Here is an 18653-nt window from a genome sequence, read left to right as displayed (position 1 = left end):
TGTCTGGAGATCTTTCCAGATTCTGCAAGGCTTTGCATCTCACCTACGGCTCTATTCTGATATCAGGGGACTTGCTCCGGTGAGCTCACGCTTTGGGAGGGGACTTCTTAAAATGAGGTCTGTGGCCCCCTAAGAACTGAATTTACATTGGGAGTTGGGGTGGCTGGGGGAGTTAGCCTGCCATAATGTCCACCAGTCCCCCTAAGTAACTCCTTTTTTTTTTATTTTTTATTTAAAAAAAATTTTTTTTTTCAATGTTTATTTATTTTTGGGACAGAGAGAGACAGAGCACGAACGGGGGAGGGGCAGAGTGAGAGGGAGACACAGAATCGGAAACAGGCTCCAGGCTCCGAGCCATCAGCCCGGAGCCTGACGCGGGGCTCGAACTCACGGACCGCGAGATCGTGACCTGGCTGAAGTCGGACGCTTAACCGACTGCGCCACCCAGGCGCCCCAGTAACTCCTTTTTAAATGGTATCTATACGAATATACATAGTATGTGTGTGTCGGCAGGGGGGTGGGGGGTGTAATTTTAAAAACATCTGTATTTTAATTGGTTTGAAACATATAATCTATGTGGCAATTTTGCTTACTATGCTTACTAGTAAGCACACTGTTTTCACTTATGTTTGGTATGCATATAAGCTTCCAGATAAGTCCATGGGCCCCTCCTTCCTAAGTCTGCTCTATGACAGAGCTGGACTGACCACCAGAGATAATCATGTAAAGAAAACTGCTTAGTCATGCGTGTGGAATCAGGAGGGCTTCAGGTGATCTTGGTGGTCTACCTGCATTCATTTCTAGCTGTGTTTTGTCAAGTCTACCTGCCTCACCCCCCGCCATTCAGAAAGTTAGCGCCCATGGGCTGTGAAAGACATTCAGCAGTACATTGATCTGTAGCTTATTAGCACTAGATAAGCACTAGATAAGCACCTGAAATAAAGCTGTTCCTCTACCAGCAGCTTTGGCATAATGGAAAAAACATGGACTTTGCAACAATACAAACCCGGGCAATGTTTCAAAACTTGCCAGAACTCACTTCCTGGTTTGTGAAATGGTACGAGGAGGGCATCCTTGCATTAGTGACTGGGAGGGTTGACACGACAGGCACACTAATACTAGTAACCTACATCCCAAGTCAGGCCTTCTGACTCTCAAACACCTGCTTTCCTGGTTGAAGTAACTTCAATCGGGGAATGTCTCAGTTCCCAGGGTCAGAGATTCCCAGTTCCCTCTACATTTGGACGTTTGAAGTTTTAAACTTGCAAAGGGCGTTCGGCTTAAAAGAAGAGAATTGTCAAGGGTGTTCATGGATTTATGTCTAATAATGAAAAATGGGCAACAGTTTAAATGTCCTCCAGCAGGAAACTGATTTAATAAATCAGCACAGCTATGTGATAGAATACTTTGCGGCATTAAAATTACGCTTTTGAAGAATTATCTAGTGTCAAGAAAAAATGTTCTTGATAAAATGTTAAGTAAAATAAAAGCAATATTTAAAACATCATATAATATGACCCCACTCCAGAAAGACAAGTGAAACACATGGACGTATAAGGCAAAGAAGCACAAACGCAAGCGCTTTCCGCAGGGAGTCGGGAGGCGTGGAAAGACGTGATTTTCCTCCTCTATTTTTGTGTTTTGTCGGTTTCCATCAGTGATCAGGTATTGCCTTTAAATGTGAGAACACTAGAATCACGTCGGGGCCTCGGCAGCCGCGCGCGCGCGCGCGCGCGCGCGCGCGCGGGCGAGACGCCGGGCGGACCCCAGCGCCCCCTGGCGGCGCCCCAAGGCCCCGCCCCACGGGGTTGGGACGACGGGGCGGGGCGCGGAGCCCCAGCCCAGCCCAGGCCTGGTCAGCGCGCTCGGTGCCGGACTCGCCGCGCCGGGAGGGAGGCCGGGAGCGCACCGTCGGAGCGGTCAGGCAAGCCAGGGAGCCGGGGCCAGCGGGAGTTGGGGACCCCGTGTCGGCGGGAACGGAGCCAGAGCTGGGACGACGCCCCAAACTTTTTCAGAGTGCCCGGCCCGGGGAGGCGGTGCTAGAATGGGAATCTGTTGCCTTCGCCCTTGGAGTTTCGCTTTCCCGCTGCTCCCCGGGAGGCCGGGTGGCGCCTGTTTGGCGTTGGGAGCCGAGCAGTGGGTGGTGGGCACCAGCGAGCGGGCCAGGGTCTGTGGGTGTCGCGTCCCCCTCTTTCTGGCGCGTGCGTCGCAGGGCGTGTCTCCCGTACGAGCCCCCAGAGTGGCCCGTGGCGCGTGGGATGAGGCTGTCAGGTCCCTCGGCTGGTGGGAGGGGGAGGGGAGCGGCCGGGGAGCCTGGTGCCAGCCTTGGTGTAGACAGGTGAATGAGTCTGTGAGTGAGTGGGGGGAGGGGTCAGCAGCCCTCTATGCTTGGCGTGGGGAAGTGCCACCCCTGTCACCGTGACTTTGCCTCAGCCTGCCTGCTTCCAGCCACTGTGCCCAGGCTGGATTCAGAAAGCTACAAGGAAGTACTGTCCTCCTCGTGGCCTCTTTGGGTCAGCATAAAAACCCAATGGGAACATGGGAAAGGGGAAAACAAGTGGAGCTGGGGAAGGAGCCAGGAGCCAGTGGGAGTGCCAGCAGGGGAAGGCTGCTGGGAGGCTTGGCCCTGATCTGTGGGTCCTGCATCAGCTTGTCCTCCAGGGTGTCCATCCCCTCTCACCCCACTGTGGCCTGCGTGTGGTATCCAGGGGGTGGCATTCTACCTGAGGAACCTGGACATGGGATTAAGTGGGGGTCAGGGAACCAGGGTCAGGGCCAGATGTCATGGCAGGTCCTTCAGGTGTCCAGTTCTCTGGGGCTCTGAAATATTCATCTCACCAGTGAGCTTTGGTTTCAAAGCTGGCGCCTTTGGCCTGGCCAGTGGTGGCAGGGGGAGCCAGGTGCTGCCTTGGGGCTGCTTTGTCGGGGGCTGAGGGGCAGCCTTACTTTCTCCTCACCTGCCTGCTGTCCCTGCCTCTCTAGCCATGGGACCCAAACAGAGGACCCAGTTTGTAACTTAGAAAGAAGTGGTGGGACCACACAAATGTCAAGGGCATTGACTTCTTCTGTCTTCTGGTGCCATGACCTCAGGGCCTCGCTTGTAAAAATGGGCACGTCAGAGACGTAATGATGGGTTACACCATAAGTGTGGGGAGAGCTTCATGTCATGAGCTGGGGTAATAGCCACCTCAGCTCAGACTCCTCCCATGGGAACAGGGGCCTCAGCTGGAAGCTGTCTACTTCAGAGCACTTCCATCCACCCCCCAAACTTCTCACCCAGGGTCCTTCAGAAAGCGCAGAGGCCCCAGAGAAGGGACATACACTTGTGTCTTCGGAGGGCTGCAGGGGCAGGGTCAGAGAGGGGAAGCCGAGACAGCTCTGGGAAGAAGGTCTCCGCTAACAACACGGTTAATGCTGATGTGGGCTTTCTTGAGCATTCTGTTGGGACTGCTGTACAGGGGAGGGCCTTGACCTCCAACCCTAAGAGTTGAGATTCTGGGCCAAAACTTGGGTCTTGTTTTGAAGTAGAGATGATATTCAGAAGTCTACAGGCCAAGGTGCCGGTACTGAGGGTACTCCATATACCAGTCAGGGAGGAAGATAAGAATGAGTCCTTCTTCTTGTGTTTAATGATTTGTATTTTTCCCATGACAGCAAGGGGATGGTAGGCGATGCCAGTCTCCTGGTTCTATGCTAGTTGAAGATGTCCCCCCAGCCCTTGGCAGTAGATCAGTAAATTCCACCATGGAGAATATAATAGCAGCTGTCTGGGAGGTGGGGGGTAGAGAGGAGAAGGACCCTTGCCGTGGACGCTGGCTGGCAGTGAACTGACTCAGAGTGAGGGGGGCATGCCTGTACTTCATGTGACTGCTCTGAGGGCTGGGTAGAAGGACAGGGGTTTTAAGATATGAGGAGTTGGGACATGAATCATTCTCAGGGTTGGGTCTATCTGTAAAACAAAGGTGGCCTGGTCAGGATCCCACAGGATATTAATTAGGTGTGCTCTGATAAAAATGTTTCAGGCTTGAGCAAGTTTGGAGGAAAACTGGGTGAAACAAAGTTGAACAGCTTTTGCTCAAGGCAGGGCTTCTCAGAGGCTAAAAATGCCCTTGTGCCTTGGGAATTTCCAAAAGGGGTATGGATTGTTTTTCAGACTTATCTGTTTCAGAGCTCATTTGTTAACATCTCCCGGGGTAGTGTTCTTTAGAGCAGTTTGGGAAATGCCTGGCTGGATGAATTTGGCTTTCAATGCCATGGTTCTGGGTAACGAGTCCCTCCCCTTTGCCCCCATGGGGGCTGATTTGGGGGAAAAGGAAGCCGAGGGAGGGCATTTGCCTGGTGGCAGGGTTAGAACTTTTGAGCCCGGGTCTCTCGCCTTCCTGCCTGGTAATCTTCCTTGTCTATGGTGTTAGGTTCTTTCTTTGCAGACTCTGGGGTAAGTGAGCACCCAGGAAATGCTGGCTGCAGGGTCCAGAGGGCAGTATGGGGGCAGTTTGGGAGGAAAGGGCATTAGGGCCAGTCCCAAACCCGGAATGTGTCAGGTGCCTCTGCCTCTGCGGACATTTTACATCAGTAGTGACCCCAGCATAGATTCCTTAGGAAATGTGTCACTCTGCCCTGAAACCTGTGGGTCATTCTGCCCTGAAACCCGCTGCTCATTCAGAAGCAGAGGCTCTTGGAGTCGGAATGGACTTGATCTTTTGGTTCCATGTACTTGTTTTATGGAGGAGAAAAGTGAGTCCAGAGATGTGGAGTGGCCCACCCTGACTCACAGTGGGGTTAAGACCAGGACGAGAACTCTGCTCCCTGCCTTCTAACCCCGAGCTCTGGCGTTGGACTGACTTTGTGCAAGGGAAAAGGTCTTTGCTACCTCAGCCCGCCCCAGGTGCTGGCCTGGGCACACAGGTGGCTGGTGGGCATGCCTCAGGGGCTTCTGTTCCAAGCAGGTGTCAAAGCAAAGGGTATGAACTGTAAAATCAGACCTCAAATCTGGGTTCAAACACATCTCTGCTGTTTGCCTGCTGTGGGACCCTAGATCTGTTTTTGTCTGAATTTCAGTTTTATCTATAGAGTGGGGGTAAGAACATGCACCCCAGAGGGCCGTTGTGAGGCTCAGACCTACCTGAGTAGCCAATGACAGGTACATTACTTACTGCTGTGAGCGGTTCTCTTCCTTCCCTGCCTATCACAGGGAAGGGTTCGTTCCTTTCTGCATGGTGGGTTGTTAATTCTGCCTGCCTCTGCTCCCTCCTAGTCTTGAATTCCAACTGAGAGGCAGAGAGGAAACCAAAGGAGGAGGTGGATAGGGGCTGTGTCTCTGAATTCTCCTCCCTCATCTGCATGGCCCGGCCCATGGGACCATAGATGTGGCTGGGGTCGCTGAGCTCACCCACACTGCCGGCACAATTCTATCACCCACTGACGGGGGCTGAAGCTGTGGGGCCTGGGTTACTTCTGCTCTCCAGGGCATCTTCCTCACCCCTCTTAGCCTCAGATCTGAGAGAGGCCACCCTGGCTCGGGGCTGGGGCTGGGACGGAAGTCATGGGTTGGCAGTCTTATCTACTTCTGAGCAGGAAGGCATGATGGGGGCGGGGGGCGAGGATAGGGGGGAAAGGGTATCTTGTTTTGGCCCCGCCTCACTGGGCATGGCTGGGGATGGAAGTTCCAAACCCATGACCAAGAGGCCCTTTTGTGGGCTGGGACAGGAACTTTCTTGGCATTGGGGTTTCCTTGTCTGTTAGATAACCGGATGATTTCTAAAGGCCACTCCGTCTCTTACGTCAGGTTTTAGATCCCCTCAGAGTCATCCTGTTATTCCCAGAAGCCAGGCAGACTGAAGGATAAGTTGATTCTGGGCCTCTTGGTCCGTGTGCAGCAGGCCTGGTGACTGCCCAGACACTCCTGGGTGTATCTTTTTTAGTCCTCTGCCCTGGTGGCTCTGTGCTGGGGGTGGGGGTGGGGAGAGCTGGAGGAGTTGGGGTAGGTAGAGGAAAAGGGAGGGAAGGAGACCGTCCTACGAGGCCAGGGGCTGTGTTCCTGTGCCTGCTGGGTGGGGTTTCCTGAGATGCACACTCTGAGCTATTCTTTCCATTCTGACTCTGGGCATCGGTTCCTGGCAGCGAGGAGGGCAGGCTGCCTGGACCAGTCAGCTGCTCCTTTCCGCCCCTCCCTCCAACACACACCCGCTTGCTTGCTTGCTTGCTTGCTTGCTTGCTTGCTTGCTTGCTGTGACTCCGGTAGCTCAGGCCTCCTCTCTGCAGATTCCAGAGCCTTAACCCTTCAGGTGCGCCCAGGGGAGCCTGAGCCTGGGCCTCAGCTGGCCAGAGCTGTGGTGGCCACACCGAGGTGGCTCCGGGGGAAGGGGCTGTTTCCCCAAGGCTGTACCTGAAAACCCTGACAGCCAACAAGTCCTGTGTTTGAGCCCGCCCACTGCTGCTGCTGGGACGGCTGGGTCTGGAGGAGAAAGGAGAGCTTCTGGCTCCTTCTGGTGGGGGATTGGGGTCTTGACGATGGGGGAGCAGACTTAGATCTGTAACATGGCAAGGATGGGGCAGTTAGAACGTCTTGATAACAGGCATGGTGAGGAAGAATGTTCTAATGATTCAGGCTGCCTGCAAGTGGCACAGCCTTGCTCCCTGTTGTTGGAGTGTGTTCAGGAGAAACTGAATGCCTACTGTGTTTTAGGAAAATTCATGCTTCCAGTGGGGACCCTTCAAGGTCCCTTTTAGCCCATGGAGACTGTGAGCTCCTCTACTAGCTACTGGCAGAACCCAGATGACCTGACTCCTGGTTTCTAGTCTTTGGGCATCAGTCATCCTCCCCATCTCTGGATCGTCTCCCTCCTCTTTCTCCTCCTTCTCTTTCAACTCCACATTCTCCAGCGCCTACCATTACTCACAGCTCTGAAAGTAAACACTGACCACTTCCCCCTTTCCCTACTGCCTAGGCAGAGGCGGGCCCCAAACCTCATCCTTCTCCGAGGTCTCCATGACACAGAGTGACCAGGGCCCTCATGTAGGCTGGGCAGCTGTCAGGGGGCAGGCCCAGCCGTGGGCCAAGGCTCCTGCCCGCCTGGCACTGCTCAGAGGTGGGTGTGGCTGTGTTCTGCCACTCCTCTGACTCGCCTGAATGCTCTCCCCTTCTCCTGTGCCCAGGACTGCACATCAGAGAGCGGGGATGTAGGCCCCGCCTCAGGTCCGGCAACATGACCATGACCATGGAGAGGTCACTCGACTTCCCCGTCTGGCTGGTAAAGCGAGTGGGCTGGCTCACCTTAGATGAGAGAGTTTGCTTTTAGCTCTGTCATTTAAGAATCTCTAGCTCTGAATACCCTCTTAACCTCCTGGCGGTGTTTGGGAACCGGGAGATGGGGAATTACGGAGGGGCCTGAGTGGTTCCGTGTCCTTTGCTATGTGAGCCTTCTGTTGTCATTAGAGGGTCTTAGACGGGTAGCCGTGAGTGGTGACGAGAGGCTTAGATAGACGGGGCATCAAAATGAGAGATGAGAGCATGGGGCTCTGCAGTCCGTCTTGGCGCTCAGGTGTTGACTTCATCACACCCTAGCTAAGTAACTTTGGGCAAGTGACTTAATTCTTCTAAGCCTCTATTTCTTCATTTGTAAATAGGGATAACATTATCCACCCTGTTGGACTACTGTAAGGACTAATAAAATAATAACTATAAAGAGCCAGCATTTACTGTTTTTATCAGGGGTCAGGTACCCTTCTAAGTGCTTTATGCATATTTTTACAACTCTGAGAAGGGTATTGTTAAGAGTATTAAACCCATTCTCCAGGTGGAGACAGTGAGTCATAGTGAGGTGACATGGTCAGTGCCAATCTCTGGTGAGCATGGGCTGGTGGCTGAGCCCTTGGAGAACTGGACTGTGAGCTGCTGTGTCTCTAGCAGGCGGGTCTACTGGTGAATTCCTCAGAAGAGTCAAAGGGAGGGGTGAGAACGTGCAGAGGGAGTCCCCGTGAGTCAGCGGCCTCCTGAGCTGGACCAGGCCCCTGGAGACCTGGTGGCCAATCCGAGGCTGACCTTCCTCTCCATGATTTACCCTGGGGCCGCAGCCCCTGTGGTCTGGAAAGGAGCCTGTTTGCCCAGCTTGGCTTAGAGGGAGGAGGGAGGGGCCACTGCTGGCCAGGCAAAGGGCAAGCCCCATGTCGCTGGGTGCCTCAGATAGTTCACAATCTGTTAGAGCAGGAAATGAGCTCACAGATCATCTGACCCATAACACCTCATTTTATAGAGGAGCACCCCCAGCAGGAGACAGGGCCAGGTCATGGTGTCATCACCTGTGATGGCCCAGCTGGGGCTTCAAACCACAGGGCCTTTCCTGCCAGTGCCTCTTGGGCCATGCTCAGCCTATTCATCTGTGTGCCATCACCCAGATGGGTGGGCATCACAGGAACCCCGGGCTGAGATGGCTGTAATAATAACACATAGCCCTACTCCATAGTAAGTTTTTTTTTTTTAATATTTTGTTTTTTTTATGTAATCCCTACACCCAACACGGGGCTTGAACTTACAACCCTGAGATCAAGAGTTGTATGCTCCACTGACTGAGCCCGCCAGACACCCTTTTCTTTTTTTTAATAAGTTTTAGATATACCCTACTCCAAAGTGACCTGTTTGCACCTCTTCCTATAGACAGGATGCCATTCTCTTGGTGGAGTTAAAAGGGGATTCTTGGAGAGGGACGGGCAGAGGGGTGTAGGGAGAAGGAGCCTTTTGCCTCAGGGGAGGAGAGCCAGTTCGTGTTTCTTCCTTTTTCAAAATCTATTAAGATTCACATATTTATACTTATTACCCTATCCTTACGGAAGACCGGGACATTTCCAAAGCAGCTAATATCTGTTTCTTATGCTCACAACACTCCGTGTTTGGTCTTCTCTCGTTCTCTTTCACTCCTTATTTCCTCAGGTCGCCCTACTCCACTGTGCAGGACCTTCACCATGACCCTGCTTTTGAAGCCTTGGTTTGCTGTCACACCCTCACTGTCAGAAAGGTCTTTCTTATTTCTGACCTGACACATTCTTGTTGTGCTGGCCCATCTACTCTGGGAAGATGGAGAACAGCTTTCCTCAAAGTAACCCATTTAGAGCCCTGGCCTGATATCCGATCCCTCCTCCCTGCCCCTCCCCACCACCTTCCTCTCTGAATTATCCCAGTTCTCCTAAGAGAGAAGAGATAAGACAATTCTTTATCTGATCCCTGGACTGTGCGGGGTGCCCTAAAAAGAGAAGCCGGTTCTCTCTTCCTTCCAGCAGAGGTTCTGAGCACGTCTGCCTGCCTGGATCCGGGGGTGCTTCCTCGCTGGGGGGTCCTAAAGGTCTGCCCCTTGGGAGATGCTGTGGGAGGAGGTCATGGCCCTGTCAAGGCTTTTCAGGGACCCCCTTCTTAGCTTCTCCCAAGCCCCCATCTTTGCCACCTCAGAGGGGAACACCAGGCCTGGAGGACATTTATTTGGCCTAAGAGGCAGAAAGAACACAGCCTAATATAGAGGATGCAGACCCAGGACCCTGAAGGCCTCAGTTCCGGTGGTACCATTAACCTGCTCGTTCTGTGGCCCTGTGGAGTCAAGAGTCGCTTCACTATTCTGCGCCTTGTTCCTCTTCTCTAAATTGAGCATTTGGGCCATAAGACCTGGAGGTCCCTCTCAGCTGTGTTTTTGGGGTTCCCTCCTCGTTCCTCAGCCCTCCCCTGGCCGTGGGACTCCTCCTGCCACAGAGAAGACACCTGCTGGGTCTTGAGGCATGACTCATCAGTGCATTCTCCTCCCCACTTAGCCACAGCTCCTGCTGGGGAACAGGCAGGAATCACGGGGATACCAGAGGCTCCAGAGCCCAAAACATGGGTCTCTCCCTCCCAGGGGGTTTCGGGGCCCTGTACGCACTATCTACTACCTGGCAAGGCTGTGAAGAGAACAGTAGCAGCCATATGCTGCGACACCCATCAGATGCACCTTAGCTGTTATTTGAAGGAACCAGAAAGTCCTGTCTCTGGCCTCACCTTTTTTGTGCAGCTCCCCAGCCCTGAGTGGCCAGCCCCAGGCAGCTACTCGCCCAGGCCTCTCAGGCGTCCCCTGACTCAGCCACTGGCCACGGAGCCACTGGCCACGGGCCCACTGCCCTCCCGCTTGGGCCTGGTGGCTCGGCTCTGGGGCTAGCTTGTCCTCCCCCTCCACTTAGAGCCCTGGCTCCTCCCCAGCTCTGCCTTTCAGGCCTGAGGCTCCTGCCAGCTGCTGTGGGGGCTGGGCTGACCCCTTCAATGGGTCCCGGCTGGCCGCGTGACTCACCCCCAGGCTTGGCTGGGGCCATCAAGCTTCTTCTGTGGTCACTGGAAACTTTTCTTAAATGAGCACAGGGGAGTTCCCGGGCTTCCGTCCCTCGTCTCTCACACCACTGATGCCCAGTGACTGCTCTGGGCTCCTGCACAAATCCCCCCTTCTGCTTTCCTGGGGGCATGAAGCGGCACAGGAGGGAGGGCTGTAGACAGAAAGCTGGCATGAAGGCAGAGGGACAGGGGCTGAGCTGGTGGGGATGGGGAGGATGGCCTGTGGGCAGAGGATGACACTGTGATCACGATCAAGAGAGAAAATGTGAGGGTCCCCTCTCCACAGAGGCAGCCTGGACTGGGGCCCCGTGAGCTGGGTCCGGGCACTCCTGACTGATTTTCTCATCTCCATTTCAGGTGCCCTCAGCCCTTGAGCGGCCATGTCCAGCCCCAGTGCCCCCCCTCCGTATGAGGACCGCAACCCTCTGTACCCTGGCCCTCCACCCCAGGGGGGCTACGGGCAGCCGTCTGTCCTGCCTGGTGGCTACCCGGCCTACCCGGCCTACCCACAGCCTGGCTACGGTCACCCTGCTGGCTATCCACAGCCTATGCCCCCCATCCACCCGATGCCCATGAACTACGGTGAGTCCCCGAGGGGCAGCTGGGGGGGGGGGGACGAGGCAGCACTTGTACCACATGAGGCCACCTCTTTTCCTTCCATCTCAGCTTCCTGTCCCATCCCTTTTTTCATCTTCTCCTTAGATCTCTCCTGTTTCACCATCTTTGTTACCTGCCCCCCCCCATCCCCTTAGCACCTGGCCCTGAGCCACCTACTAGCCCCTTTATTCAGCAAGGAGACTGAGTCCATAGACACACACCAGAACTTCCATATCAGATGAGAAAGTGGCGGGGTAAGGCAACTGGTTCCTGAAGGCCATTTCCGTGTCCTAGCTAGACAGTTGCCACCCCCTGGACTCCTCTCTTCTAGTAACTGCCTTTGCCTGAGGCACTTTTTTTTTTTTTTCCTTAAATATTCTCGATGCTGACAAGTCCTCATCCTTTAAGGTAACATCTGAATCTTACAGACATCCAGAAGTCATTTGGATGTCTGATAAATGTCATGGCAGGTAAATGCTCTGTTTGGTTAGAAATGAGAGATTAGAATGCAGGGATTTTTCCTGAATGGCTCACATGCAGATTTTGAAAGCAGTGTCCAAGGAAGCATTGAAGGAATGTTTTGAGTCCTGTAGCCTCTGGAATTCTGGGGCACGGCCAGCTCTCAGCTGGCCATCTGTGTTCTGTTGGGAATACTAGCACATCAGTCACGGTCACAGTCATGCTTTGTCCTGTGCACACAGGCCGCTGGCATCCCCGAGTGCTGATGTTTGCCGGATGCAGATTATGCTCCTCACTGTGTTCTCCACCCTCCACACATTCGCTGTGTTTCTATCTTCCTCTTCCTCCTTCCATCCGTGACGCCCCTGCTCCGGCCCTGCCAGCTCCTCTGGCTGATGCCCCAAGCCCTGCCCCTGCCTGGCTTCCTCACTAGATCGTGACCCCTAGTTGAAGATCATGAGTGTTCATCCCCCAGAGCACCCAGGTGTGGGCCGGGCACCCCCATACAGGAGCCATCAGTGAATGCACACCGATGGAATGGCTTACACCAAAGTCCCCTTGTGACAGGGACGCTCGGCTCCGCATGGTGCCCAGGCCATCCCTGGGTTACTCTGAGGGCATCCAGAGGACCTGATTTGGGTGAGGAGTTCCTGAGTTATACCCTTGTCTTTCGGCTGGAGATCCCTGAGACTCTGAGATAATGTCATGCAGGCTTTGAGATTGAGGCCACATGTCCCAGGTCCCCAGTTGGTCATATTTGATCTGTTCCCAGGCCCAGGCCAGGGCTATGATGCGGAGGAGAGAGCAGTGAGTGAAAGCTTCGGGCCTGGAGAATGGGATGACAGGAAAGTCCGACACACCTTCATCCGAAAGGTGAGATATGGGCGGGGAGGCCACTGTACGTAGGCTGTGGGAATGGGGTGGGGCCGGGGGTGGAGATGGCCAGGCACTATTAGTTCCGGGGCACTCATTCCCATGCAGATACGCTGTTGCCTTCCGAATTCTCTTTAGTCCTGCCCTGCCCTCAGAGGGGCCCCCAGCTCCGCTGACCCACGTTCCCCGCCTTTCACTCTTCTCTTCCTTGACCTTGTGGTGGGGGACAGATTCAATCTGGGAAAATCTAGGTGGGCTTCGCCAAAGTGTTCTGTCCTCCCCAAACGTCTTTCTCCTGTTAGACTGTGAGCAACTTGAAGTCAGAATGATCAAACTCTTTTATACTCCATCCCTCCCCCATCTCACATCTGCACGGTGCCCTGCTCCGAGTAGGTGGATACCCGAGGAGGTAGATACCTGACAGACGTCACACTGAACTCCCAGAAGTGTGGAGGCCACACCCGGTAGTGCAGCGAGGCAGGGGGAGTAAGTGGGGAACTGAGGCTAAGTGTTGGACAGGGGTGGGGGAAATGTCAGGGAGCAGCTGGAGGTGGGGGTCAGCTCTGAGGGTGCGTCTAGTATCTGAGCCAGACTCCTCAAGGGTAGGGGGCCTTCGGGCCAGGCTGCAGCCGAGGAGGGCCCTAGTGGAAATGAAGTAAGAAGGAGATCCTTCACCATTAAGAAGGGGCCCCCTCGCCCCCTGTAAGAGACGTGGGCAGGGTAGTAGGGTCTTTGGGGCTCTTGGGGGGGACTGGCTGCTTCCTGGGGGGACACAGGGGATGGTGACACATGCTGCCCCCACCCTGGCCTATGTTCCAGGTTTACAGCATCATCTCCATCCAGCTGCTCATCACGGTGGCCATCATCGCTATCTTCACCTTTGTGTGAGTCTGAGGACTCGGGGGCCCTGCGGGTGGGGCCGGGCCCTGTGCTCAGATGGACTGGAAGGGGAGTTTGCATGTGGTGGCCAGGGCGGGCGGCGCTGCGGAACGCAGCCTGCTGGGAGGGCCTGGGCAGGGAGTGTGAGGTGTGTGACTCCCCTCCCTTGTCCTCCCCTGCTCCACAGGAAACCAGTTGGTGATTTCGTGAGGAGAAACCTGTTTGTCTACTATGTGTCCTAGTGAGTCTCTGCGCCTGTCTGCTGTGTGTGTGTGTGTGTGTGTGTGTGTGTGTGTGTGTGTTGGGGGTGGGGCAGGGAGATGAGCGGGAGACAACTGACCAGCTTTTCTCAGGGCAGCGATCAAAATGCTTTTTGAGGGGCCCTCCAGGCTGCCGGCTTTGCTGGCAAGGGTGGGTGAGACTCTTGGTGTGTGAGCCACCAAGTGAGGAGTAACAGCACCGCAGAGCTCCTGGGAGCAGGGGGTGGGGGGCTGGTGGCTGCATGCACACTGCCAAATGGTCCCCGGATTCTCCTAGTCTGTCTGCCACGGTCTCCTTCAGCCTCCTTCCTGGCCAAGCCCCCTGTCTCAGAGGTTCTTGGTGCCCTTGGGGGGGGGGGGGTACTTGTCCTGGGCGGCTTCCCCTCAGACTTCCCAATGGCCCCCAGCCTGCCGGCCTGGTGAGTGCCACCAGGCGGGGCCCAGATGGGGCTGAGGGGCAGGCTCGGCCTGTCGTCCATTTCCTCATTTCTCTCTCCCCAGTGCTGTCTTCCTGGGCACCTATCTGACCCTCGTGTGCTGCCAGGGACCCAGGTGAGTCCTGGAAGACGATGAGAAGGGATGGTGGGGGGCACGAGGGGGGGGCAAGTGTTTGGGGAAGCAAGGGGATCCCTAGAGCAGCTGCGTGGTCATGGGTGCGGTTGAAGTTGAGGTGCGTACAAAGTCCCCTGGGTGGGTGGGATCTATTCAGCCACGCGGCTGTAATTTTTACAGTACATCTGCAAGGTGTGTAACGTTTTAACCATTTAACACATATGGAAAACCCAAGGCTCAGAGGTTGAGTAACTTTCTCACGGTCACGCAGTCATTGTAAGAACTGCAACTGGACCCAGGTGTTTGTGGCTCCATTGCCCAGGTCCGTCCCACTGCCCCATGTTGTCCCTGCATAGAACCCCCCAGCAGGTACCAAAGGCCATGCCCGCCTCCCCACCCCCAAGTCAAGGCCTAATTCTCTACGCACCTGAGCCAAGAACTTCCTTCTGCTAAAGGAGCCTCTGATACCGGGCTAGACCCAAGTCGCTTAATCACACACGGTCTCTTTCCTTTCAGACGCCGTTTCCCATGGAATATCATCCTGCTGACCCTCTTTGTAAGTCTAGAAGGGTTGAGGGAGGGTGTGGAGATGGTGTGAGAGAGAGAGAGTTGGTCCCAGGGAAGGGGCTGGGGACACCACTGTGGAAGATGTCCCTGGCTCTCTCCCCGACCCTAACCTGACCCATGGCATTGGTCTCATCACTGCCTCTTTCCTACTCAGTCACGTTTGCCCCCCCCCAGCTCTGGCAATCTACTGTGGCCATGCCTCCATGCCACCTTTCTCATGTGTTTCACTCTTGTCTCTGTCCTTCCCTCAGACTCTTGCCATGGGCTTCATGACGGGCACCATTTCCAGGTATATTCCAGGACAAACCACCGCGCTCTTGTGAAGTGTCTGTTATGTGGGAGTGGGGCATCCCTGGGCTGGCAGTCATCTGCATGGGTGGATGCTGGGCAAGATCCTTCTAGAAGGGATGGTTTTGAAGTCATTCTTGCATGACTTATCTATCCCTTTGGCCTCTCTGAACTCCTTCTCCGCAGTGTGTATGAAACCAAAGCCGTCATCATTGCAATGATCATCACTGCCGTGGTGTCCATTTCGGTCACCATCTTCTGCTTCCAGACCAAGGTGAGGGTATGGAGGGCCCTTCCCTGGCCACCCCACCTCCCTTCTTCTATAAACCTGGCCCTCCATGCTTGGCAGTTGAGCAGGCCTGTGAGGGCCCAGACTCCTCTACACCAGGGATTTCCCTTGGGGAGTCTAGTCCCCTTCCCCTCCTGTCTGCAGCTATAAAACTGCTTCTTGTGTCTGTCAGAACGTCATGGTTACGCCCAGGCCTTCCAAGAAGCAGCACTGGGACTCCCTGGAGGGGGAGGCAGGGCAGTCTAGCTGGGCTGCTAGTTGTGACACTTGTCTGACAGGTGCTTCCTCCTCCCTTCCTGGCAGGTGGACTTCACCTCGTGCACAGGCCTCTTCTGTGTCCTGGGAATTGTGATGATGGTGACTGGGATTGTCACCGCCATTGTGCTGTCCTTCAAATATGTGAGTGTCCTGGGAGGGCTGCGGTCCCCAAACCTAACATTCACAGGAGACTTTCGGTGTGAAGTGTTGCAGCACGCCCACGCCCCAGGCATCCGGGCAGGCTCTGACTTCTGGAAGCTCTCAGCTGGCTAGAAAAGGCACCAATGCTGGAGCACCATCCTTTGGTTAGGGTCGTCTCTGTTAGGAGATGGAAAGCCCTGGGCACCGCAGAACCTGAAGCCCTGGATGACATTACAGAATTCCTATGGGAAACAGTGGGTGAGATGTGTCTGGCAGCTGAAGTCAGGTTCGAGGAGGGAGATGGCAGATGGGCTTCGATGGAGGGGACCCCCGAGGAGGGGAGTGTGGTGCTGGGAAGGGAGGCGTACAATCAGGAGGGCCACCTGCCTACTTGACCATGGCTGGCCCTACCCTTCTGTGGACAGGCACCTGGAGGGCTGTTGAGCAGGCTGCCTTGGAGGTCCATGATTCTGACAGTCGTCAGGGTGGTAGTGGGGTTTCCCTCCCACACCAGGCTGCAGGAACCACTCTACTGAATGCTGACTTGACTATGTCTAGGGCTCTTCAAGCTGTACCTGCCTGGCTCCTGCCCCTCCCAGAGCTATAGCTCAACCACCTGCTTTTTTCCAGAAGTACAGTGGACCCTTCTGTAACCTAACTAACTTTGGAGATTGGTTTTATATGACCCCTGGAGGATGGCCTCTGTTTTCTCTGCCAAATGTTACTGTTCTTTTTTTTTAAGTAATCTCTATACCCAATGTGGGGCTCGAACTCACAACCCTGAAGTCAACACTCACACGCTCTACCAGATGAGCCAGCCAGGCACCCCAAATATGTTACTATTCCTAATTTCTTTCAGGATGTGGAAGGCAGAAGTAGTCCTTTCACATAGCTACCTTCCTGGGTCTCCCCACTCAGATGCCAGAATTCTGGGGGAAATGGCACTGAGGGACTGCCTGGGTCTGTGCTTTGCTAAGATCTCTAACACTGTCCCTGTCCCCTCTCCCCAGATTTACTGGCTCCACATGGTCTATGCTGCTCTGGGGGCCATTTGCTTCACCTTGGTGAGTAAGGCCCTGCTGTCTCTAGGAAGGGGAGTGGGGGCTGGAGAAGAGGAACTATACAGGTGGAGCAGGAGTTTAGGCTGCTTGGGAGCCAGGGAGTGGGGCCACAGCTGCCCTTTCCTCTTTCCACGGTCAAGAGGTGACCGATTTCCTGGGCATTCCTGCCATCGCTCGTTCATTCGCCTGCTGTGAATACCCAGCAGGCTGTATTACAGATGATGGCCTGTCTTTCTGCCTTCCTAGACTGAACCATTTGAGGGGAGAGACCATGGGTTGTTCTGGTCATTAAAGAGTCCCTAAGTACACTGCATGGCACGGAGGCTCCTAGGACAGATATGCTTATGAAACGAGAACCAGACAGGAGCTCTGGCCCCTGAGCCCCTGGGCCCTCACTCGAGCCTTCCCTGTTCCTGCAGTTCCTGGCTTATGACACGCAGCTGGTCCTGGGAAACCGAAAGCACACCATCAGCCCGGAGGACTACATCACTGGCGCCCTGCAGATCTACACGGACATCATCTACATTTTCACCTTTGTGCTGCAGCTGGTGGGGGACCGCAATTAAGGAGCACCTTCCACCCCACTGTGCGCCCACTGTGGGCTCTCCCTTCCCTAGAGGGCTGGGCCCTGTGACTGGAGTCCGGACCTCAGACCCCCTTCCTTCCCCTCCAGTAATATGCCCAGTTTCCTTTCTGTCCTGGGATGGGTGGCCTCTGTGGCGGTGGATGTGCAGAGACCTGGCGGGGCTGGAGGAACCAGGGACTAACTCTTGCCTCTGGTAGACTCGGCAGGGACCAGGCAGAAGACGTGCCTTCTCCCTCCACCCACTCCGTGGCACCAAATTCTTCTCGACTGTTGGGGTTGCAGGAAGGACAGAAAAAGCCTATTCTACAGCCAAAAGGGAATATGAGAAGTAGAAGTAACTTCGGGGTGATGAGGTGTCCCCTCCCACCTCTGCCATAGGCTTCTGGGCTTGGTAGCTGAAGCTGTTTCCTCCCTCAACCCCCAACAAAGCCAGAGAGCCTTGTCCCCAGCCTCCTGGACTCACTGGCCATTATCCTGTACTCCTCTGACAACCCTTGGTGCCTTCCGGCTCACAAAGGTAGAAGAGATCTGTGCCCATGGGTCTCCCCTGCTTCAGTCCCTCTTCTTTCGATGGCATGTACATACTGTTGATTTGGAATAGGGGAGGACGAGGAGAGTAAGCAAAGCCAAGGACGGGCCAAGACAGAACAGCATCTACCCTGGGCTTCCTCATGGCTTGTGGTGGTGGAGAGGGCAGGCCTGTCCACAGCCATCTGGTCCCCATTCTCCAAAACTCCCTGGGGCCTCCTTGGGGGCTTCTGAGATCTCTGGTCGGAGAGACCTCTTGCTTCCTGTGCTCAAGCTGCTCAGAGAAGAAAGTGAGGAGCAAAGCTCAGGAGATGGGGTGGTTTGTAGGATTATAAGTGGGGCCAGGAAGTACCAGGGTGAAGAAAGGCCAGTGTCGGGGCAGGAAAATGCTCTGGGGTCCTCTCCCTGATCTGAGGGGTATGAAAGCCTACTGTGGTGTCCATGGAAATTTCTGTTCTTTCCTTGTGCTAACCTGGGAAGGATCCTGAGCAAAAGGAAACTTCCCCTCTCAGTTTGTTCTTAACTTGTGCTGGGGGATTTTAGACTTGAGCCTCATCTCTCCAGCCAGCTGCCACTTTCTTCATGACACCAAGTGCCTCAAGCTGGAATGGGGAAGGAGGACAAGAGTCCTTCTGTCAGTGGGGGTAGAAACCAAATCAGCCCAAGGGTATACTTAGGACTTCTCTTAAGTACTTGGTCCTAAATATATCACACAAAACGACATAAGTAGAAATGTAATAAAGTTTTGTGTTTCAAAGTTAAAACCCTACTTGGCTCTAGTTTCTTTAAGGTGTCCACTCTGGGAGGGCTGGTCTGGCTCTGCCCAAACCGTCCACTTCCTACCTCTGCATTTTGGCTTGGTTTCCTCTACCTTGCCTAAGATCACAAAACATATTTTGCCCCAGTGCTTCCTGGTGACGGACGCAGTAGATCGGTAAAGGTTCAACCTTAGCAAAACTGGGTCTGGCGCGGACGA

General features: G+C 54.7%; 2 protein-coding genes across 4 annotated transcripts in view; one reads left to right on the top strand and one right to left on the bottom strand.

Moving 5' to 3' along the window:
* Positions 1 to 18653, bottom strand: part of PNKD (PNKD metallo-beta-lactamase domain containing) — a 60262-nt gene that overhangs the window by 38600 nt on the left and 3009 nt on the right. The gene's annotated exons all lie outside the window — the stretch shown is intronic.
* TMBIM1 (transmembrane BAX inhibitor motif containing 1) lies at positions 1845 to 18441 on the top strand. Of its 2 annotated transcripts, none has more exons than XM_030325226.2 (12): positions 1845 to 1924; positions 10697 to 10921; positions 12168 to 12268; positions 13088 to 13152; positions 13335 to 13388; positions 13909 to 13959; positions 14476 to 14515; positions 14778 to 14815; positions 15001 to 15088; positions 15407 to 15502; positions 16513 to 16566; positions 16983 to 18441. In XM_030325226.2, the coding sequence occupies exons 2-12, from the start codon at positions 10720 to 10722 to the stop codon at positions 17127 to 17129; spliced, it is 936 nt and encodes a 311-aa protein (XP_030181086.1). In that variant the 5' UTR covers positions 1845 to 1924; positions 10697 to 10719; the 3' UTR covers positions 17130 to 18441. The 2 variants fall into 2 exon arrangements, with proteins under 2 accessions (XP_030181086.1, XP_030181087.1); XM_030325227.1 differs by lacking the exon at positions 1845 to 1924 and adding an exon at positions 7178 to 7255.

Source organism: Lynx canadensis, chromosome C1 (assembly GCF_007474595.2).
Source record: "Lynx canadensis isolate LIC74 chromosome C1, mLynCan4.pri.v2, whole genome shotgun sequence".
In the NCBI taxonomy this organism is placed as follows: Eukaryota; Metazoa; Chordata; class Mammalia; order Carnivora; family Felidae; genus Lynx; species Lynx canadensis.
This window is presented reverse-complemented; position numbering and strand designations above follow the sequence as displayed.

Bases quoted from the DNA above. Each gene is read 5' to 3' on its own strand.
- TMBIM1 (XM_030325226.2), top strand. From the start codon at position 10,720: ATGTCCAGCCCCAGTGCCCCCCCTCCGTATGAGGACCGCAACCCTCTG. The intron at 14,516-14,777 runs GTAAGTCTAGAA...TCCTTCCCTCAG, and splicing joins TCATCCTGCTGACCCTCTTT to ACTCTTGCCATGGGCTTCAT. The intron at 15,089-15,406 runs GTGAGGGTATGG...CCTTCCTGGCAG, and splicing joins TCTTCTGCTTCCAGACCAAG to GTGGACTTCACCTCGTGCAC.